The following is a 24,082-nucleotide window of genomic DNA, read 5'->3' on the forward strand; positions in this document are numbered from 1 at the left end:
GGAGGGTTACCTTAAGAAAATGTTTATTCAACAAGGTTTTATTTTACAGCCCCTTGCATGCATTGCATCTGTCACTGCTGCGGCGGCGTTCAGGTTTGAGGCCCTGGAAGAGGCCATCCAGACAGCTCCATTGAATGAAATTATTGACAAGCTTAGAACGCTTAAGCTAGCTAACTCATTTGTTTCTGATGCCATTGTTCATTTGACTAAACTAACGGCTAAGAATTCCGAATTCACCATCCATGCGCGTAGGGCGCTATGGCTTAAATCCTGGTCAGCTGACGTGACTTCAAAGTCTAAATTACTCAACATTCCTTTCAAGGGGCAGACCTTATTCGGGCCTGGCTTGAAGGAAATTATTGCTGACATTACTGGAGGCAAGGGTCATACCCTTCCTCAGGACAGGGCCAATCCAAAGGCCAAACAGTCTAATTTTCATGCCTTTTGAAATTTCAAGGCAGGAGCAGCATCAACTTCCTCCGCTTCAAAACAAGAGGGAACTGTTGCTCATTCCAGACAGGCCTGGAAACCTAACCATTCCTGGAACAAGGGCAAGCAGGCCAGAAAGCCTGCTGCTGCCCCCAAGACAGCATGAAGGAACGGCCCCCTCTCCGGAAACGGATCTAGTGGGGGGCAGACTTTCTCTCTTCGCCCAGGTGTGGGCAAGAGATGTTCAGGATCCCTGGGCATTGGAGATCATATCTCAGGGATATCTTCTGGACTTCAAAGCTTCTCCTCCACAAGGGAGATTTCATCTTTCAAGGTTATCAGCAAACCAGATAAAGAAAGAGGCATTACTAAGCTGTGTGCAAGACCTCCTAGTAATGGGAGTGATCCATCCAGTTCCGCGGACGGAACAAGGACAGGGATTTTATTCAAATCTGTTTGTGGTTCCCAAGAAAGAGGGAACCTTCAGACCAATCTTGGATCTAAAGATCTTAAACAAATTCCTCAGAGTTCCATCATTCAAAATGGAAACTATTCGGACCATCCTACCCATGATCCAAGAGGGTCAGTACATGACCACAGTGGACTTAAAGGATGCCTACCTTCACATACTGATTCACAAAGATCATCATCGGTTCCTAAGGTTTGCCTTTCTAGACAGGCATTACCAATTTGTAGCTCTTCCCTTCGGGTTGGCCACTGCCCCGAGAATTTTTACAAAGGTTCTGGGCTCACTTCTGGTGGTTCTAAGACCGCGAGGCATAGCGGTGGCTCCGCATCTAGACGACATCCTGATACAGGCGTCAAGCTTTCAAATTGCCAAGTCTCATACAGAGATAGTTCTGGCATTTCTGAGGTCGCATGGGTGGAAAGTGAACGTGGAAAGAGTTCTCTATCACCACTCACAAGAGTCTCCTTCCTAGGGACTCTTATAGATTCTGTAGAGATGAAAATTTACCTGATGGAGTCCAGGTTATCAAGACTTCTAAATGCTTGTCGTGTCCTTCATTCCATTCTGCGCCCGTCAGTGGCTCAGTGCATGGAAGTAATCGGCTTAATGGTAGCGGCAATGGACATAGTGCCATTTGCGCGCCTGCATCTCAGACCGCTGCAATTATGCATGCTAAGTCAGTGGAATGGGGATTACTCAGATTTGTCCCCTCTACTAAATCTGGATCAAGAGATCAGAGATTCTCTTCTCTGGTTGCTTTCTCGGGTCCATCTGTCCAAGGGTATGACCTTTCGCAGGCCAGATTGGACGATTGTAACAACAGATGCCAGCCTTCTAGGTTGGGGCGCAGTCTGGAACTCCCTGAAGGCTCAGGGATCGTGGACTCAGGAGGAGAAACTCCTCCCAATAAATATTCTGGAGTTAAGAGCAATATTCAAGGCTCTTCTAGCTTGGCCTCAGTTAGCAACACTGAGGTTCATCAGATTTCAGTCGGACAACATCACGACTGTGGCTTACATCAACCATCAAGGGGGAACCAGGAGTTCCCTAGCGATGTTAGAAGTCTCAAAGATAATTCGCTGGGCAGAGTCTCACTCTTGCCACCTGTCAGCGATCCACATCCCAGGCGTAGAGAACTGGGAGGCGGATTTTCTAAGTCTTCAGACTTTTCATCCAGGGGAGTGGGAACTCCATCCGGAGGTGTTTGCTCAACTGGTCCATCGTTGGGGCAAACCAGAACTGGATCTCATGGCGTCTCGCCAGAACGCCAAGCTTCCTTGTTACGGATCCAGGTCCAGGGACCCGGGAGCAACGCTGATAGATGCTCTAGCAGCTCCTTGGTTCTTCAACCTGGCCTATCTGTTTCCACCGTTTCCTCTGCTCCCTCGACTGATTGCCAAAATCAAACAGGAGAGAGCATCGGTGATTCTGATAGCGCCTGCGTGGCCACGCAGGACCTGGTATGCAGACCTAGTGGGCATGTCATCTCTTCCACCATGGACTCTGCCTCTGAGGCAGGACCTTCTAATACAAGGTCCTTTCAACCATCCAAATCTAATTTCTCTTAGACTGACTGCATGGAGATTGAACGCTTGATTCTATCAAGGCGTGGCTTCTCCGAGTCAGTCATTGATACCTTAATACAGGCTCGGAAGCCTGTCGCAAGGAAAATCTATCATAAGATATGGCGTAAATATCTTTATTGGTGTGAATCCAAGAGTTACTCATGGAGTAAGGCTAGGTTTCCTAGGATATTGTCCTTTCTCCAAGAGGGTTTGGACAAAGGCTTATCAGCTAGTTCTTTAAAAGGACAGATCTCTGCTCTGTCTATTCTTTTGCACAAGCGTCTGGCAGAAGTTCCAGACGTCCAGGCATTTTGTCAGGCTTTGGTTAGGATTAAGCCTGTGTTTAAAACTGTTGCTCCCCCGTGGAGCTTAAACTTGGTTCTTAAAGTTCTTCAGGGAGTTCCGTTTGAACCCCTTCATTCCATTGATATTAAACTTTTATCTTGGAAAGTTCTGTTTTTGATGGCTATTTCCTCGGCTCGAAGAGTCTCTGAGTTATCTGCCTTACATTGTGATTCTCCTTATCTGATTTTTCATTCAGACAAGGTAGTTCTGCGTACCAAACCTGGGTTTTTACCTAAGGTGGTTTCTAACAGGAATATCAATCAAGAGATTGTTGTTCCATCATTGTGTCCTAATACTTCTTCAAAGAAGGAACGTCTTTTGCATAATCTGGACGTAGTCCGTGCCTTGAAGTTTTACTTACAGGCTACTAAGGATTTTCGTCAAACATCTGCCCTGTTTGTCGTTTACTCTGGACAGAGGAGAGGTCAAAAAGCTTCGGCAACCTCTCTCTCCTTTTGGCTTCAGAGCATAATACGCTTAGCCTATGAGACTGCTGGACAGCAGCCCCCTGAAAGGATTACAGCTCATGCTACTAGAGCTGTGGCTTCCACCTGGGCCTTTAAAAATGAGGCCTCTGTTGAACAGATTTGCAAGGCTGCGACTTGGTCTTCGCTTCACACCTTTTCAAAATTTTACAAATTTGACACTTTTGCTTCTTCGGAGGCTGTTTTTGGGAGAAAGGTTCTACAGGCAGTGGTTCCTTCCGTTTAAGTTCCTGCCTTGTCCCTCCCATCATCCGTGTACTTTAGCTTTGGTATTGGTATCCCACAAGTAATGGATGATCTGTGGACTGGATACACTTAACAAGAGAAAACATAATTTATGCTTACCTGATAAATTTATTTCTCTTGTAGTGTATCCAGTCCACAGCCCGTCCTGTCCTTTTAAGGCAGGTCTAAATTTTAATTAAACTACAGTCACCACTGCACCCTATGGTTTCTCCTTTCTCGTCTTGTTTTCAAATGACTGGATATGGCAGTGAGGGGAGGAGCTATATAGCAGCTCTGCTGTGGGTGATCCTCTTGCAACTTCCTGTTGGGAAGGAGAATATCCCACAAGTAATGGATGATCTGTGGACTGGATACACTACAAGAGAAATAAATTTATCAGGTAAGCATAAATTATGTTTTTTCTCTTGCAAGGTGTATCCAGTCCACGGATTCATCCTTACTTGTGGGATATTCTCATTCCCTACAGGAAGTGGCAAAAGAGAGCACACAGCAGAGCTGTCCATATAGCTCCCCCCCCTAGCTCCACCCCCCAGTCATTCTCTTTGCCGGCTCTGGCAGCAGGGCCTCTCTACGGAAGGGTAGAGTGAATGTGGTATTAGATTAGAGAGGAGAGGTCAGAAAGCTACTGCTACCTCTCTTTCCTTCTGGCTGAAAAGCATCATCCTATTGGCTTATGAGACTGCTGGACAGCAGCCTCCTGAACGAATTACAGCTCATTCCACCAGAGCTGTGGCTTCTACATGGGCTTTCAAGAATGAGGCTTCTGTTGAACAAATTTGTAAGGCAGCGACTTGGTCTTCACTGCATACTTTTGTCAAATTTTACAAATTCGATACTTTTCCTTCTTCGGAGACTATTTTTGGGAGAAAGGTTTTGCAAGCAGTGGTGCCTTCCGTTTAGGTTACATGTCTTGTTCCCTCTCTTCATCCGTGTCCTAAAGCTTTGGTATTGGTATCCCACAAGTAAGGATGAATCCGTGGACTGGATACACCTTGCAAGAGAAAACAGAATTTATGCTTACCTGATAAATTACTTTCTCTTGCGGTGTATCCAGTCCACGGCCCGCCCTAGCAATTAGGTCAGGTTAATAAAAAATTTTGTTGAAACTACAGTCACCACTGCACCCTATGGTTTCTCCTTTTCTCCTAACCTTCGGTCGAATGACTGGGGGGTGGAGCTAGGGGGGGAGCTATATGGACAGCTCTGCTATGTGCTCTCTTTGCCACTTCCTGTAGGGAATGAGAATATCCCACAAGTAAGGATGAATCCGTGGACTGGATACACCGCAAGAGAAAGTAATTTATCAGGTAAGCATAATTTCTGTTTTTCTTGAGCTAATAATCTCAGAAGCTGTGTTGACTTTTGTTTTTATCTTGTGATGTTTCTTTTGGTTTTACATCTGTTTTATGACTTTAGATACTAAAATTGGTGTTATACTCTTAACATGATAAATAATTATTTTTCCTTAATGTAAAAACACTAATATATCTGTTGCTTTAGGTAGAAGAATTGACTAAAGAGTGGACAAACAAATGGAATGAAACACAAAACATATTAAAGGTAAAAAAATTGTTGAACATTTTTATAACTGTATATACATTTTATGGATATGCTGTCTAATATTGCCCTTTAAAATCTTTTTTTTTTTTTCAAAATCAAGTTTGACGCTTTTTTTTTTTTTAAAATAATGCTTAGTTGCATATATTCAAGAGAGTAATGTGTCCTTTGGTAACAAACCACATACCTGTATGACCAATGATGTTTTCATATTCATAAATTATTATTTTTTTATTAAAATAATGTATCCATTTTATAAAATATGTAATATGTGGATATAATGATTGTGACTGAAATAATATTGTGTAAAGTGAGACTTTTGTGTGTATGTATGTATATGTGTATATATATATATATATATATATATATATGTATGTATGTATATATATATATATGTATGTATGTGTATGTATGTATGTGTGTGTATGTATGTATATATGTATGTATATATATATATATATATATATATATATATATATATATATATATATATATATATATATATATATATATATATATATATACATTATTTGCACCTATTTACTATATGTACACCCAATAATGTCTACCTACAAATATTTCAGTAAATCTGGCAATAACTATTTAATTCATGTTTGTAAAATCATTATATGAGCAATAAATTTTTTTATGCCGCCAGTTTGTCAAACTTTGAAACAGAAAGCCCAGGGGTATGTTATGAGAATTTCAGATGCCTTAACAGCCTCATTCTTTGATTGGAATCACAAGTAGTTTAATGCGAGGAATAAAGTAAATCTGTCTGACAGATGGCAATATTGAATGATCTGATTTTCTTTAACCCCTTAAGGACACGGCCATTTTTCAATTTCTTTCCCTTAAGGACCAGGGCTATTTTTACATTTCTGCGGTGTTTGTGTTTAGCTGTAATTTTCCTCTTACTCGTTTACTGTACCCACACATATTATATACCGTTTTTCTCGCCACTAAATGGACTTTCTAAAGATACCATTATTTTCATCATATCTTATAATTTACTATTAAAAATATTATAAAATATGAGGAAAAAATGGAAAAAAAACACACTTTTTCTAACTTTGACCCCCAAAATCTGTTACACATCTACAACCACCAAAAAACAACCATGCTAAATAGTTTCTAAAATTTGTCCTGAGTTTAGAAATACCCAATGTTTACATCTTCTTTGCTTTTTTTGCAAGTTATAGGGCCATAACTACAAGTAGCACTTTGCTATTTCAAAACCACTTTTTTTCAAAATGAGCGCTAGTTACATTGGAACCCTGATATCTGTCGGGAATACCTAAATATCCCTTGACATGTATATATTTTTTTTTAGAAGACATCCCAAAGTATTGATCTAGGCCCATTTTGGTATATTTCATGCCACCATTTCACCGCCAAATGCGATCAAATAAAAAAAAAGTGTTCACTTTTTCACAAACTTTAGGTTTCTCACAGAAATGATTTACAAACAACTTGTGCAATTATGGCATAAATGGTTGTAAGTGCTTCTCTGGGATCCCCTTTGTTCAGAAATAGCAGACTTATATGGCTTTGGCGTTGCTTTTTGGTAATTAGAAGGCTGCTAAATGCCACTGCGCGCCACACGTGTTTTATGCCCAGCAGTGAAGGGGTTAATTAGGGCGCATGTATGGAGCTTGTAGAGTTAATTTTAGCTTTAGTGTAGTGTAGTAGACAACCCAAAGTATTGATCTAGGCCCATTTTGGTAAATTTAATGCCACCATTTCACCGCCAAATGCGATCAAATTTAAAATAAATGTAATTTTTTTCGCAATTTCAGGTTTCTCACTGAAATTATTTACAAACAGCTTGTGCAATTATGGCACAAATGGTTGTAAATGCTTCTCTGGTATCCCCTTGGTTCAGAAATAGCAGACATATATGGCTTTGGCAATGCTTTTTGTTAATTAGAAGGCTGCTAAATGCCGCTGCACATCACACGTGTATTATGGCTAGCAGTGAAGGGGTTAATTAGGGATCTTGTAGGGAGCTTGCAGGGTTAATTTTAGCTTTAGTGTAGAGATCAGCCTCCCACCTGACACATCAGACCCACTGATCCCTCCCAAACAGCTCTCTTCCCACCCCCACCCCACAATTGTCCCGCCATCTTAAGTACTGGCAGAAAGTCTGCCAGTACTAAAATAAAAGGTATCTTTTTTTTCTTCTTTTTTTTTGGAGCATATTTACATATGCTGCTGTGTAGGATCCCTCTTAGCCCCAAACCTCCCTGATCCCACCCCCAAACAGCTCTCTAACCCTCCCCCTCTACATTATTGGGAGCCATCTTGGGTTCTGGCAGCTGTCTGCCAGTACCCAGTTTACAAAAAAAATGTATATTTTTTATTTTTTCCCCACTTTTCTGTAGTGTAGCTTCCCCCCCCCCAAGACTAAACCCCCACACCCTCCCAGATCCCTTCGATTAACATATTTATCCCCCCTCTCTCCCTCTAAATAGAAACCACTGTTCCATAGTGTAATGGTTCCCACCCGCTCCCTCCCCGTGCACGCGCCCGCCCGCCTCCCCTGTGCACGCGCGCGCGTCCGTGCGCGCCCCCCAGCAATCCCGCCCACGATCCCGCCCACCGGTAAGCCATCGATCGCCGCCCACCCGCCTCCCACGTCTGCTCCCACCAACCAACGATCGCGGCATTGATGTCCGGTGCAGAGAGGGCCACAGAGTGGCTCTCTCTGCATCGGATGGGGAAAAATGTTATTGCAGTGATGCCTCGATATCGAGGCATCACTACAATAACCGGAAAGTGGCTGGAAACGATCAGGATCGCTTCCAGCCGCTTTCAACCCCAACGTCGTACAGGGTACGTCGCTGGTCTTTAAAGACCAGTTTGTGCAAGACGTACCCTGTACGACGCGTGTCGTTAAGGGGTTAATTCTTGTCCAGAGATTTAGTAAAGAATCCGTTTTTGCTGTATATTTGGTTTTGATTCTTTTTTTAATTGAAATATAGATTTTTTTTGTTTAATTTCCTACTTGACAAAAATAACAACCTGTTTATTTTTTAATCTGTGACAATAAGAGATAAGAACTGTGTTTTGCTGATAACGGTTTGTAGAAAGTGCCAAACAGATGGAATATTTTGGAGTTGTGCATTTTTTAAATAAGCTTTACTCTTATAATGTAACCTGTGTTGTATTTTAAGAAAATGATTTCCTATTCATATTTTTTATCAAGAAACATTATTAAATATCCTGTTGGTTTAAATACACATAAAACTAGTTATTTGTTATATATAAACTGTATAACTATTGTTTATATTAATAATATCACAAAAAAATTACATTTACCCTTCCTGCAAGTGAAAAAATATAATGCAACTCTTATATTCACGTATGTCTTTGTTGATGATTTTATATATTTTTGTGTTTGTTTGGATGCCTTGGTATTTAACAGATTAATAATTCCAAATGAAGTTGTGTTTTTTAGACTACTATATGAAATATTAAGGCTTTACTCTTTATGTATAAACTATAATTTGAGAATACACCATCTATACTATAATCGCGTTTGTAACGCGTCCGTCGGCAATTGCGCACACATCCTCAAAGACATGTTGGCTGTGCACGCAGCCAAAAGAATCCATCTGTATTACTGAAAAATATTTTTGAATTTGAGAATGTTTATTAACGTGTTATTAACACAACTTTGCAGTACACTTTCATTTTTTAGTATTATAATTTATTTCTGTCCCTCCAATTCCCTGTAAATTAAAGGGACATCAAACACAAAATGTTTCTTTCATGATTCATATAGAGCATACAATTTAAACAACTTCTCAATTTACTTCTTTTATAAAATTTGCTTCATTCTCTTGGTGTCTTTTGTTGAAGGAGTAGAAATGCACTAATGGAGGCTAGATGAACCAATGACATCAGATGCGTATATGTGCAGCCACCAATCAGCAGCTAGCTCCTAGTAGTGTATTGCTGCTCTTAAATCTACTTTTTTAAAAATAATACCAAACGCCAAATACAGGTAGCCCTCAGTTTACGCAGGGGTTAGGTTCTAGAAGGAATGGTTGTAATTTGAAACCGTTGTAAATTGAAACCCAGTTTATAATGTAAGTCAAAATTGTCATAAGTAACATCTAATACATTATTTTTAAAGCTTTGAAATTTAGACTTTAAATGCTAAACGGCATTATAAACCTAACAATATAGATTTTATCATCATCAAACTAAGTTTAATGAACAAAAAAATGTGCTAAACATCACCAAATAAAATAATTACACAACAGATTGTATCATCATCAAACTAAGTTTAATAAAAAAAACAACAACGTTTTTTTACTTGCATTTTTCTGCAAACCGTTTTCTGCATTGTTAGCATGTTAGGTAATATTGGGTCTGCACCTATTCTATGCATTTCAATCTGCAGTGATTAATAGGCAGGCAGTTAGGCACCCTCACCTAAAGCAGTTGGACAGGAAGATAAAAAGGAAGTGTCTGCTAGATCGTGTTGCTCGATAGGTCTGGTCTGCTCTGTGTACACAGATCAATTTCAGTCTGCTAAGCTTGCATTACTTTGCTGCAACACAAGCGGACAGCTCCACCTACTGGCTATTTTAATTAGTGCACTGCTTTGCAATGCTTTTCAATAGCAGTCACATGACTGGTTGTTATTCTGAAACGTTGTGCAAACTGAACCAGTATAAACAGAGGGCCACCTGTAGATAATGCAAGTAAATTGGAAAGTTGGTTAAAATTGCATTTTCTGTCCAAATCATGAAAGAAAAATGTGGGGTTTCCTAGCCCTTTCATTGCTTGAATTGATATACAGGGTGGCTCTGAAAAGATAACTTGGTTCATTGATAGCCAATGCTACCTATTGTAGACCATTTATAATAAATTACAGCAAACAGAAATAATTCTATACTAGGCGATAGGCCTGCCCAGAGGGCAGTCTATGTTTAAAAGAAATACAAAACCCCCAAGCTAAAGTTACAAAAAATAAAAAAGTTAAATTACAGAAAAAAATAAACAAAGCTATCCAAAATAAAAAATTTAAACCTAAATTAATACCCCAATAAAAATAAAAATACGGGGGGCGTGTCCGGGCGGCGGCAATGAATGGTCGCAATATCTGAAGCTGCTGCCGAGATCCTGATAATTCGCTAATTATTATTGGAACACTGGTCACCTATTCAATTCATTTTGTGATCTTAAACATCTGTTCCCTAGTGGATCCTGCTAACTTCTCTCCAGTGTATTAATGACCGCAGAGCGCAGATCCGGACCTTTGAGGCCTATGGTGGCGGCCTAATAAGCGTCAGAACTCCCCCCAGCTTTCTGGCTGGGTATAGCAGTCTTTGACTGCCACTCTTCACCTTATAAGGGGATCAGTTTGGTGCTATTGGTGGGCTACCGGCACATATATTTTCGCTTAGGAGGCTATACCTGATCTATCCTACGCAAATGGAGGCGGCTATACACAGATGGGAAGCCGAGCTAATCCGGCTCACACAAGATTACTTCCAGAGCCTAGAGACGGAGCTGCGCAAAATTATCTGTGGACCGCATCCACTTGAGAAATCCGATCGGCAGCACTTTGTCCGGTATCCAGAAGGTGGCTCCAACCTTTCTCCTCCCAGAGGGGATATAGCAAGCAGCAAGATTACCCTTTCCACTAGTCCCGTGCATACGGATGTTGACAGAACCCGACGCACCCTGGAGCACTCGACTGTGGAGCTCGGGTTTCTAGGGGAAAAGTTTCGCAAAGTAGAGCTCTCAACCTCCCAAGCTACCACTATGTCCGTTCTTACTAGGCATTCTGAAGGGGGCATTCCGAAGGAGTACATCTCATTGCAGGGTGCCTATCTAATAGAAAGTATGACAGAGGAAAAATGGAGAGTACCCCCCTCCCTCACCCTCTTGGCAAATGCAGAGCCGGAGTTCCTGTGCATAAACTTGGAGACCGTCACCTCCCACGGATTTCTAACATCACTAACTGCCAGGGTCAAAATAGGCAGAGGACTTTGCCATGCCTCAGAGAGCCAGTCCCAAATGAAAACACTGTGGCCATGGTGCAGGCAACTCACTCGCTTAGGGGACAATATCATATTCAAAGTCCCTAGCACTGAACGTCACGGAGTGGGTTAAAAGAGACACAAAACTCAGGTCCTCCCCGCTATCATGTACATAAGGACAACTTATTCACCACTGCAGTAACCATGAAGTCCTGGTTTGTTATATGGAGCTTGTACATAACAAGGAGTGGGGGGGATATTGCCCCAACTAACTTGAGCTGTAAGGGCTTAGACATAAGACTGCCATATTTTCTCAGGACTGTGTCTAAAAGCTTTCTTAACGTGTCACACAAATCCCTATAATACATCAGCTCAAACGCCTTACTCCTGCTATGTGTCAAGTGTATATAAGTTTCTAGCCACGCATTGAATGTCTCCATCCTGGTCTCTGTCATTCTACTGATTTTCTCCTCCGTGTTGCCCACCCATTGTAATCTCTAGTATACCTAATGTAGTTTTAATTTTAGCCTATACTGAGCTCTATTATGTTGCTGCAATATATCCCTCATGTTTACAGTGTATATGTATACAGTTATTCCCATTTAGGTAATATGTTTTTTATGTTACTAGAAGTGTTTGATGTTTTACTAATTTCATTTCCTCATACCATTAGGGGGACACTAGGTAAGCATATCGCCAACTTCATTCCGATTGTAGTGATACCAGTAAAGATCACATCTAACTCCCAGAAGAGAGAGATAGAATTAATGGTTACAGTGGCTCTCTATATGTACAGAGATATATTTTGGGCTCAAGCAACATATCAGAGTTCAGTTCTGAGTTATATCTAGAGTCTCCTGTGCATAATGCTATATATATTTGAGTTTACCACTTTCTGTCGATATATCACCCGCGGCCGGGGTGGCATGTCCTTAGTCTCACACACTGAGACCTCCTATGTTAAAGATTAGCATATGCACAGAGCTCCTTATTAATACAATCCACTAAAACCTGAATGTATAGATTTGGAGAATCCTCTGCTGAAACATGTCCCATTCTTCACACCTATAAGCCTTCTTAAAGTGTTGTCCATCCTATATGCCCTCTACAATACAATTCCTACTTTCTGGGAGTCACTTTTGTGTTAAGCTATATTGCACCCAATGTGTCTAGGCTACCTATTAAGGTTAACAAAATGGTTCCCCACAACACTATATGTGCTCAGCCTAACTAGTATCCATCAGTGTTGTTGTTTGTTATCTATATATGTATATAAAAATTGAAAAATTAGGTCAGTCATCTGGGACCCAAGAGTGGTCTCTTTTGATCAAAGGTACCCTCCTGTGATTTAGTTTTATACTTCTGGGGCCCAAGAGTGGCCTCTTGTGTTTTTTAGGGTGTTTGTCCATCACTTGGCATACTGCTTGTATTTTATTTCTTTAAATTTGTTTTCTGATGTATCAATTGTCAGCTCGAAACTGTTTTATTTTATGCAAATACTGGGTTGCTTTCATTTGTCATTGTTTGATATTCATGTATGCTTTATTTTGAACCTCCAATAAAAATCATTTAAAAAAAAAAAAGGGACAGTTGTGCCTATTCTGGAACCCCACTTGAAAAATCCCCACAAAATGAAAACTAGTGCTGACACTGAACTACAGCAATTGCTTTTAAAAGGGTTTTTTGTTCTTTTTCAGTGGGGAAACTCAACACCGGTCTGCAGGTAGACCACCCCCCCCAAGAAGAGGCTGTCTAGAGGGGCGACTGCTCTGGAGGTTGCCCTGGGGGGGGGGGGGCATTTGGCTTGGCATTGCCCTTTTGAAGGGCATTTGGCTTTTTTTCTGCCCAATATAAAAAAACCTCTAGTCTAAGTAAAAACCACCCAGGGGGATCCTAGCACTAGACCCCAAGGATGGTTCATCCCGGCAGATGTCCATGTTCGTCCTGGCGGTGGTCTTCTGTCTTTATCCGGGTGGCTTTCTTTTGTCTTCATCCACTTCTTTTCTGCTGTTGCCGGCGTCCTCTTCGTGCGGTCACCGGCCACAATCTTAGTTTTGAGTGTGAGGTGCCCCCTTTGCGTGGGGGTGCCTTTGCTTTCCTGTTGGCTGAATTTCAAATTTAAATCAACCAATCGGTCAGTGGGAATGCGGGGGTGCCCCTGTGTGGGGGCGGTGCCTCACATTCAAGGTTCAGTATTCAGCTGTTGACCGCGTTGTGAGGATGTCGGCAACGGAGGTTTAGACGATGGATGGGGATGGAGGACTGCCGTTGGGGTGAAGATGGAAGACCGCCAATAGGATGAAGGTGGAAGACCTCTACCAAGATGATAATGGAGCGCTACTAGGATGAAGGTGGAGTGTCGCCTGGATTCAACTTTAGTGAGTACCATCCTTGAGGTTTGGTGTAGGGATTTTTTTTGTGTGGGCTTTTTTTGATTAGGGATTTTTCTTTTTAATTTTGTTTTGGGCAGAGAAAACAGCTAAAATGCTAAGGAGCAGTGCCTGGCCGGATGCCCTTTTCGGGGCAATTTTTGGAGTGGTTGTATTTTGGATGGCCTTTTTGGGTGGGGGTTTGCTTGTGGATTGGTGTGGGTTTTTTTTTATTGAAAAAGAGCTAAGTCACTTTAGGGCAATGCCCTACAAAAAAAGCTATTTTGGGTGCTGTTGCTGTAGTTTGGTGTTAGTATGGTTTTTTAGGTGGGGTTATGGGTGGGCATAACTGTTTTTTTTTATTTTTGAGTTTTCTTCTTGTAAAAAACATAAAAAAAATACCCCCCCAAATTAAAAACACCATCTAATCTAATACTTAACTACCAATATTTATTGGGGTACCTTGCATTCCAATTAGCTAACATTTTGAAATCAACCAATAGGATGAGAGCTACTGAAATCTTATTGGCTGATTTTAACAGCAAATAGGATTTCAGTAGCTCTAATCCTATTGGCTGATTTCAAACTTTTAGCCAATAGGAATGCAAATAGCAAAAAAAAAGAAAAATTGATACTAGAAGTAAATTAGAAATTTGCTAAAAATTGCATGCTCTATCTGAATCATTGAAGAAAAAATTTGGGTTTAGTATATATTTTTTTTTTAATGTAAGTGAATAGAATATGCTGCAATTATACTACAGCACAGTTTTTTTATTACAACACAAAATTCTTTCATCCCTTCTGTAGCAAACACCCTAGCATGTCAGGTTTCAAATGAGACCAAAACAATAAAAAATGTAGCCAATTAATGTTCATTGACAAATAAGATACACGCTTGACACTTTAACTGCTGTGATTTTATTTTATTTTTTTGGTGTATGACTTAAATTGTTGGGTTGGCTTCCAAATTTAAGTTTGAGACATGGTAATTGTAGAAAAACTGCTTTTACCTTTAATCATTTTTGTAATAGAGATAGGTGAAACAACTTTGAAAAATTAACTACTATGTTGTTAATGCAGTTGTGATCACAGACTTGGGAAAACATCCTTTAGTCTTATGATTAATTTAAAATTGCAGAAACATTTTAGTCTTATTACGATGAACCCCTAATAGTTATCCTGGATTTACATTTTGTTTCCCTTTACCCAATACTGGAAAGAAAAATAGCACAGTAGTAAATAGTATTTTACCAATATAAAAGATTAACTCAGAATTGCTACATAAAATTCAGTACGACTAACAGTAAAGTGCCAATCTCTTTCTGCTTTGTATTCCTGCACGGTTTCATTTTCTTGGCAGATTTGTAGGAAATCAGTGAATCTTGGCAGATTTGTAGGAAATCTGTGAACCTTGGCACACTGATGGTTTCAATGCAATTGGAATAAATATGTTCCCCTCCAATTTCACACAGTCTGTGTCCAAATGTTAGTGCTATTGTAGCTTTATAAAGCAAGAAATTATGGTTTGGTTGGCAGAAGCTAAAGTAAAATCGTGAATTCTATAGTTTGACTGGCATATTATAGATAACTAGATTTTAAAATGCAAACAATATTTTACACCATTTTTTTTTTTTTTTTGCTGCTTAAGTCCAAATTAATAACTTCATAGTCCTTGTTTGGTTAATGGGGTTACTAAAAGTGTAACAAGATACAGCCGACTGTTACAAATTATGCAGAATGTCTGGGCTTTGGGAAAACGACAGCTCAGTTTTCACTGCAACATTTCTATATACAGTACTTATATTGTAAGAAATTACTGTAACTCAAGTGCCTTCTTCCAGTAGATTTAAATTGCATTGCTTTTCAAATTCTATCGCTGAATATGTTGCTGAAACTCTCATGCACCTTTTGTGCAGAAATTTGAAATGGGAGATGAAACCACTAAAAATGTCTATGATGGATATGAACAAGCACTGTTTAAACCACACGTTTAAAAAGTATTTTTTTCATAAGAAAAAAAGGTTATGTTTAAGATGTTTACTTTTACAGGAAGTGCAACTACTAAGTAGATTTCCAGTTTAACTATGTATAGAAAAAAAAAGTTATTTTTTTGTTGCTGCCCCAGAGATGTGTGCACACTGCATGATCTAGAATATGGATGGCCAGCGGGTGGCCCGAAGGCTCCAAGTGGCCCATGGCACTATTTTTTTTGGCCCTTCAGATAAAGCTGAACTAACAATATGTGCCATAGTTTTTGTGGCCCTAGGAAAATGCGTAACTAAAAATGTTTTGCATTGAAGTTACACAACGCAGAAGAGCCCTCTGGAGGGAAGAACAGCAGACAGAAAGTACCCTGCAACCTTACCTAGATCTATTATATGATTGTATAGTTATATTTTGTGTTTATTATCCATACATATATATGCAGCCCTTTAAGGATTCTAAAATATTGATCTGTGGTCCCCATGTGCCAGGAAGTTGGCCATTGCTAATCTAGAACGTTGATCCTTCAATGTACTAGAGTCTAGAACCATTGATGACTAACCTTGGCACCCCTGATGTTTCTGAAACACATTTCCCATGATGCTTAACTAGACTGCAGAGTGCATAAGTATCATGGGAAATATAGTTTGAAAACATCTGGAGTGCCAATGTTAGCCATCATTGATCTAGACAGTAATTGATTCATCAGCACATTATTGCATTATAATTTGCTGCAGCACAGGAGATAAAACATACAATACTTTAAAAGGCGTTTGAAGAGGTATGTCCCTGGACAACAAAATCATGCAGATTTTGCACCATAAACCCCTTTGAAAACATTTATTTTGTATGCATATCTTTTGTAATGTAGTGCGGAATAAACTATACACATATAAAATTGCTTTAATGGCTCATTAAAAGGACAATAAACTCAAAATGAAGCTATGTTACAAGTAATTCTTTTAGGTGTATTGAAATTTAAACATGTTAATTCTAAAATTAATTAATTAATGAATTTATTAATTAAGGACCTTAAAGGGACATTAAACACTAAATACATTTTATAAGCATAGTATTGGTTATTCCCCACCTCCCTCTAGTCATGAGTGCCGCCATGTTGAAATCTGTCTTCCACTGCATTGCAGTGCTGACCTGTTTACACATGTTCAGTAACTTTCCTTCAGATACCTGCAGTGTGACCTAGGTTCCATAATGGCCACACCCACGATTAGAGGGAGGTGCGTGAAACGTGTTTAGTGTCTCTTTTAAATTCATTTTTTTGATGTATTTGCACTATCAATTATTCACTGCATTCCAAAATATCTGCATGCAAAATAAACGTTTTATTTAATATGACACACACACTTTTTTGATTTAGCCAATTAGAGACATATATAAACAAGCTCCTGCACATATCGACCAATCACTGTGCAGCATATAGGAGTGTCAGAGTTCTGCATTCCACAGAATGCACTCAAGCCTTTTTGGGGTAGTGGTAACATTAGCATTTTCAGAGTATAGTCATACACACATTTTCATGATTCCATTAGAGAGCAGGGGATTCTAAATAATGTAGGTCAGAAAGCCTCTGCTATTTATTTAGACTCTTGGTTAAAACATTTGATTCACAAGTCTTATTTGGAGGTGGCTCAGTCTCCACCTCAGAGAATTACAGCTCAGTCTACTAGATCAGTTACCACATCTTGGACTTTCAAGAATGAGGCTTCAGTTGATCAAATTTGCAAAGTGGCCACTTGGTCTTCTTTGCATACCATTACTAAATTTTGCCATTTTGATGCTTGTGCCTCGTCAGATAATGGTGCCTATACTTTGGCTTTTTGTCATCTTTTTGGATTTAATTTCTCAGCGGAAAAAGCTGTTTTAATTGTATCCCTCCCTTTCTTGTTACTCCTTCACTTCAACATATTGAGTATTATATCCCATACTTAACAGCTTGTGGACTCTTGCCATCTATATAAAAGAAAACATAATTTATGTAAGAACTTACCTGATAAATTAATTTCTTTCATGGGGGCGACAGTCCACAAGGACCACCCATTTTTGGGTTATATTTTTTTGATTATATGCACATCTTTTTTCCTGCTCCTCTTTATTTGGCTTTTACTCCTTAAACACCTCACCACTTTGCTATGTGTTAAACTGAGGTATGTGTGAAGTGGGGGATTTATAGGATTTTGAGGTTTGGGAAACTTTGCCTCCTCCTGGTAGGAATGTATATCCCATACTTAACCGCTCGTGGGCTCTCGCCACCATGAAATAAATTAATTTATCAGGTAAGTTATTACATAAATTATGTTTTTTTTAGGAGGAGAGGATGGTTAACTTTATCGAAAGCAGCAGATAGGTCTAGAAGAATAAGTAAGGAGTAGTGTCCCTTTGCTTTAGCTGATAAAAGACCATTTGTTATTACAGTGAGGGCGGTTTCTTTTGAGGGCGGAAACCTGATTGTAGTGGATCAAGTAAGGAGGTCATAGAAATTGAGTTAGGCGATTATAGACCAGTTGTTCCAAAAATTTGGAAGCAAAAGGAAGTAAGGAGACTGGCCGATAGTTAAAAGGGGTGGAGGGGTCAAGCAAAGGCATTTTTTAGGATCGGTGTAATTGACACATGCTTGAATATATCAGGAAATGGGCCAGCGGTGAGAAACTGGTTAAAGAGATGCGTTAAGTCAGGGGTTAGTGAAGCAGAGAGAGATGGAAGAAGTCGTAATAGAATAGGATTAAATGGGCAGGTTGTTAAATTAGGTTTGTTATTAGAAGGAGTGGGTAGGAGGGCTGGGTTTGAAGGGTGTAAGGGGTAGATGTCTTTTCTTATTGTATCGATTTTTATTTTTGAAGTAATCAGCAAAAAAACCCAATGAAATTTATATCCATAAATGCGAAGACCTGCCCTTATCGTATTGATCGTCACTCAGCATGTTTCCACCAAGGAGGCCTGTATAGATTTCAGTACTCCACCATGTCTCTTTCGTTTTCAGTTTCCTCCACTTTAGGCAATGAATTATCAGTGCATCTAGAGACTCTGCTTGGAAACCTGCAACTACGGTACATACATATAGTGAGGGACTTAATATGATCCGTAAAATTCTTTGTAAGCATTGGAATATACTTACATCTGATCCTCTGTTATAACCTATAAAAGGAAACAACCCTGATAATATTTTAAAAAAAGGTCAAAGCTCTAAAAATTCTGTTGGGCTCTAGTAAATTGCATCCTCTTAATAATTTCATGTCAAAGACCTATAGAAACTACCAGGTTTGGGTTACAGAAGTGTAAACAAACTGATGGTATTATGTGTGAATAGTCATGCTACTTTTTCCAACATTGATGGTAATCAAATATATAAATAGGATACATGCACCTGCAATACTACATATGTGGTATATTTACTAAAGTGCAAATGTAATTTACTCTAGGTAGGACGAAAAGAAAAATGAAATATACTGGAACACCTTAAGAATGTAGCCAATTCCTTTGACAATCATAGTGTGTCTGACAATTTTTGTTTGGAACATGCCAGCAACCCAGATGGTCTCCAAGTCAGCATAATGGAATGGGTAAAAGCTAATATATGGGATCATAACAGATTCCTGAGATTGAGAAAAGGAGAAATTTACTAGATAAAGAAATTAAGGACTTTAAAGCCTAGAGGATTCAGTGTTGCTTTAGATACCCAGGCCTTTATTTGAAATACGTAGTGGAATGTGTTTGATATTATCTACATTTTTTGATAATATTGTTGTACCTTTTATTGTTTTTTACTGATTAGGATTTTGGTTGATCCTAATGTTACTATAACATTTTAACATTTTTACTGTCAATATTGTACAACATAAAAGTACAAAAAAAGTATTAATCCCTAGTTCGGTATCAGAGGAAACCTGCTGAAAGTCCAATATAAAGTGCCGAAGGTCTATTGCTCTTGAGAAAATTCACAGTAAGTGAGCTCATTCGGACCCCCCGGCTACCGTAGTTGCAGGTTTCCAAGCCTAGTCTCTAGATTCGTGGACAATTTAATGCTTAGTGTGGGGGAAACTGAAGACGAAATAGACACACGGGGAGTACAGAAATCTATACAGGAATTTCCTGATGCAGAGTAATGATCAATACCTTAAGGTAAAATCTTTTCTTTTATAGATACTTTTAATTGTTCTTATTTTTGTAAGCACCCAGAATAACGGTTGTGCTTTTATTAAAGTAGGGTTTTTACTTTGAATCTATTTTATGCTTCTCTTTTTACTTTTGTTTCTATGAGCTGTTGGATATATGTTGGAGTCATATCATTTGAAGGAGCCATTTTCCCCAAACCCATACAGTTCGTCACTTGATTTACATTGATCTATAAGGTGTTTTTAGAAATGACATTTTCATTAACTAAGGTGCTGTCTTATCCCTCATATGTTGTTTAAAAGAGGAACATTTGACATTGTTTGGTACAGAGTACCCATTTATTGTCAGTAATTTGCTATTCTGTAATGACTTTAGCCTGTGCCAGCACTGATCTTATATATTTTTCTGTTTTTGTCTGGTACTGACTTTCTGCTGAACTGTTAATTTGTATTTAAAGGGGCATTGTTCACTAACATTTTCTCTGTGTTCCCAATGGTCCATTTTACCTGCTTGAGTATATCTAATTGTTGGCAAAACAATCCTTTAACTTTATTTTGTCTTTTACAAATAACTGCTTTTGCATGTATAATCCACCAATATGAATGACAAACATTTTTTTTGTAGAAAAGTTATGTAAACGGGAGGCAACAGTACTAAATAATCTCCCAGTGGGGTCAGTTGAGAGATTTTTTTAATTTGAAATAGCTGTTTGTCCCCAGCCGTAATTAGCATTTCAATAATTTATTTTTAGACATAGAAAACATTAGCAGGTCAGCTTTACCTGCAGGCTCAGTCCATTGTATGCGCTTGTCATGAACATGTGATGGTTTTAATGAACAAAAACAGTTATTTAACAGTACATGAAACAAATGTTTTCTTTCACGGTACAGATAGAGCATGGGATTTTAAACAACTTTCCAATTTACTTCTATTATCTAATCTGATTTGTTTTCTTGGTATCCTTTTTTGAAAAGGACACCAAGGTAGGCTCAGGAGCTGCTGATTGGTGGCTGCACATATATGCCTCATGTTGGTTCACCCAAATGCATTCAGCTAGCAAGCGAGTGAAGCAAATTAGGTAATAGAAGTAAACTAGAAAGATGCTTAAAATTGTATTCTCTGAATCATGAAAGACATTTTTGGGTTTCATGTCCCTTTAAATACAAAATAAACATAAAGGAACTCATCGTACAGTTTCCCTTTAATAGCTTGTGCTTTACATACAGAGTTTTCATTGTTAAATATTTAACTTAGAAGTTACCTTAAAAACTTATACTTTCACCTATTCCTATTTTTTATATATTCTTCATATAATATTTTCATTGTTCATTAACTACATAAAAATGTATTTTGGTTGCTGCCATATTAGTCTTATTTGTACTGAATATAAAGTTATTGATCATTAAACACAACATTTTTCTTTCATGATTCATATAGAGTGTACAGTTATTCCCAATTTTCTTCTGTTATCAAAATAAATTGTTCCATCTGTATCATTTGTTGAAAATAAGTTAGGTAGCCTCACAAGTGTGCATGTGTATGGAGCATTGTATGATAGCACTTAGGAAGAATGTGTTATACATTGTGCAAACACTACTGCCATCTAGTGCTCAAAAGCATTCTTGCAAAACTGCTTCTATTTATATCTTCACACGCATGCACACTATTTATCTTTTCAACAAAGAATACCATAAAAACAGATTAAGCTTGATAATAGAAGTATTGGATTTTTTTATATTGTATGCTCTATCTGAATCGGGAAAGAAACATTTTGGGTTTCAGGTCCCTCTAAAAAGGAATGCCGCAAAAATAGAGTTATAGATATGCAAACTTAAAGATAAATCAGATGAAGAAAGCAGCCTTTCTTCAACACATTATGTGTTGCAAACTGTCAGAGTATCTTAGGGCTATATAACCTCAGTATACATTTGAATTTTATGTCCTTTTAAATTGTTACTTGACTCCGAAAGTGATTTACTTTGGCAAAGATTTCTTTATCATGCATTAAAGGCAACACCAAATTCATTATTACTAGCATTACATTTATACAAAGTGAATAATCTTTAAAGATCTAACAAGATCTGCAGGAAATAAGAGAAAACAGAAATCGCGACTGGAACATCTAGAAATTACTGTAGCTATTGAGCTCTTAAAATATTTGTTTTTATTTCATACTTGCACTTTCGTGATTCTACGTTACAGTAATTTCATCTTCAGCAACCGGATTGTTTATCAAACATTGTGTATTTGTGATTGGAATTTAACATCTTGCAATTTCATCTTATTAATTGAATAACAAATCTTTTGCACGTGTTTTTACTTTAAACAGAAGTCCCAAAAATCATGCTTTGAAAAAAACAAAATGATATTTACAATATCTAGAACCTCACGTTACAATATTGGGTTTGAAACTTTGAGAATATATTTAAACCTCATCACTTAGTGGTTCCACAATTTACAGCTGTTAAAATCTTGTTTTAGAAGATAAGTTGCAGCCACTTACGGAAATGAATGCCCTGCTCTGTTCTTTCTTTTTCAAGATGTACAGAGTCCACGGATTCATCCTAACTTGTGGGATATTGTCCTTCCTGACAGGTAGTAGCAAAGAGAGCACCACAGCAGAGCTGTCTATAGAGCTCCCCCCTTAACTCCACCCCAAGTCATTCTCTTTGCTGGCTCTAAGCAGGAAGGGTAAAGAGAAGAGGTGTTAAACTGTTAGTTTTATTTTATCTTCAATCAAGTGTTTATTTTTAAATGGTACCGGTGTTGTACTATTTACTCTCAGGCATGACATAGATGAAGATTTCTGCCTGGAGGATGATGATCTTAGCATTTGTAACTAAGGTCCACTGCTGTTCCCACAGAAGCTGAGAAGTACAGAAAAACTTCAGTGTGAGGTTTCTTGCTATACAGCAATGATGTATGTTCAGTCATATTTTCTGCAGAGACTGTGTTAACTCAGAAAGGCTGACAGTGTCCCCATTAGGGGAAGGGTAAGCAGTAATCCTAGTGTTATCAGAGGTTTTTACTAGCTTGCATAAAGGGTTCATTTTTTGTGGGCACTCAGTTTGTTATGTGAATTTGGGACAAATGTTTTTGTGTCTGGGAGTAACTTTTTCTGTTTTATGGGACATTTGCTTGAGGGTTCTTTGGGGTTGTTTATAACCCACATGGCTTTCAGGCAGGGTTTGTTAGTTTTGTGTAGGCCCCAGCAACATCGAGTGAGGTGGGCGGGGCCTACATTTACAAGCAGCAAGCAACTTCTTCTGAGGTCCTAATAGTCTTCTGAGGGACTAATTGAAGCTTTAAACCCCATTTTATCGCTTCCTAAGGGCAGGTAGGGCCACAGCAGAGCGGTGGCAAGGTGCTTTAGGGGGTTTTAACCGGTTTTAGACAATTATCATTCCGTTTTTTTCATTTGGGGGTCTATTGCTTTTTTACTTGTGGTGCAATCTTTCTAAAGCTTAGTGGGTACACTGTTAAAATTTCGGAATTTTTGAAGCAATTTTAACCTGTTTTGCAGTTTGTGTATTCCTTTTTTTCTTTTAAAGGTACAGTACCGTTTTTGCAAATTGTGTTTTTTTCATTAAATAAAGTGTTTTCCAAGCTTGCTTGCTTCATTTCTAGCCAGTTAAACATGTCTGACACTGAGGAAACTCATTGTTCAATTTGTTTAGAAGCCATTGTGGAACCCCTCTAAGAATGTGTCCCAATTGTACTGATATGTCTATAAATTGCTAACAGCATATTTTGACTTATAAGAATTTGGCATTAAATGATTCTCAGACAGAAGGAAATCAGGTTTCGCCATCTAGTTCTCCCCAAGTGTCACAACCAGTTACGCCCGCACAAGCGACGCCAAGTACTTCTAGTGCGTCTAATTCTTTCACCTTGCAAGATATGGCTTCAGTTATGAATACTACCCTCACAGAGGTTTTATCTAAACTGCCAGGGTTGCAAGGGAAGCACAGTAGCTCTGGGTTAAGAACAAATGCTGAGCCTTCTGACGCTTTAGTAGCCATATCCAATATTCCCTCACAATGTTCTGAGGTAGGGATGAGGGATTTGCTGTCTGAGGGAGAGATTTCTGATTCAGGAAAGATGTTCCCTCAGACAGATTCAGATATGACAGCATTTAAATTTAAGCTAGAGCACCTCCGTTTATTGCTCAGGGAGGTTTTAGCTACTCTGGATGATTGTGACCCTATTGTCGTTCCAGAGAAATTGTGTAAAATGGACAAATATTTAGAGGTTCCTGTTTACACTGATGTTTTTCCGGTCCCTAAGAGGATTTCGGTCATTGTTACTAAGGAGTGGGATAGACCAGGTATTCCGTTCACTCCCCCTCCTGTTTTTAAGAAAATGTTCCCCATTTCTGACACCATAAAGGACTCATGGCAGACGGTCCCTAAGGTGGAGGGCGCTATTTCTACTCTGGCTAAGCGTACAACTATACCTATTGAAGACAGTTGTGCTTTCATTGATCCTATGGATAAAAAGTTAG

The 24,082-nt window shown here is 38.8% G+C and overlaps 1 protein-coding gene across 2 annotated transcripts in view; it reads left to right on the forward strand.

The window, feature by feature from the left end:
• Window positions 1-24,082, forward strand: part of KIF16B (kinesin family member 16B) — a 999,411-nt gene that overhangs the window by 244,682 nt on the left and 730,647 nt on the right. For both annotated transcript variants that reach the window (XM_053712121.1, XM_053712122.1), the window contains exon 13: window positions 5,040-5,099. In XM_053712121.1, coding sequence (XP_053568096.1) covers window positions 5,040-5,099 — 60 coding nt within the window. The remainder of the gene's footprint in view (window positions 1-5,039; window positions 5,100-24,082) is intronic.

This window comes from Bombina bombina, chromosome 4, assembly GCF_027579735.1.
Source record: "Bombina bombina isolate aBomBom1 chromosome 4, aBomBom1.pri, whole genome shotgun sequence".
Lineage (NCBI taxonomy): Eukaryota > Metazoa > Chordata > Amphibia > Anura > Bombinatoridae > Bombina > Bombina bombina.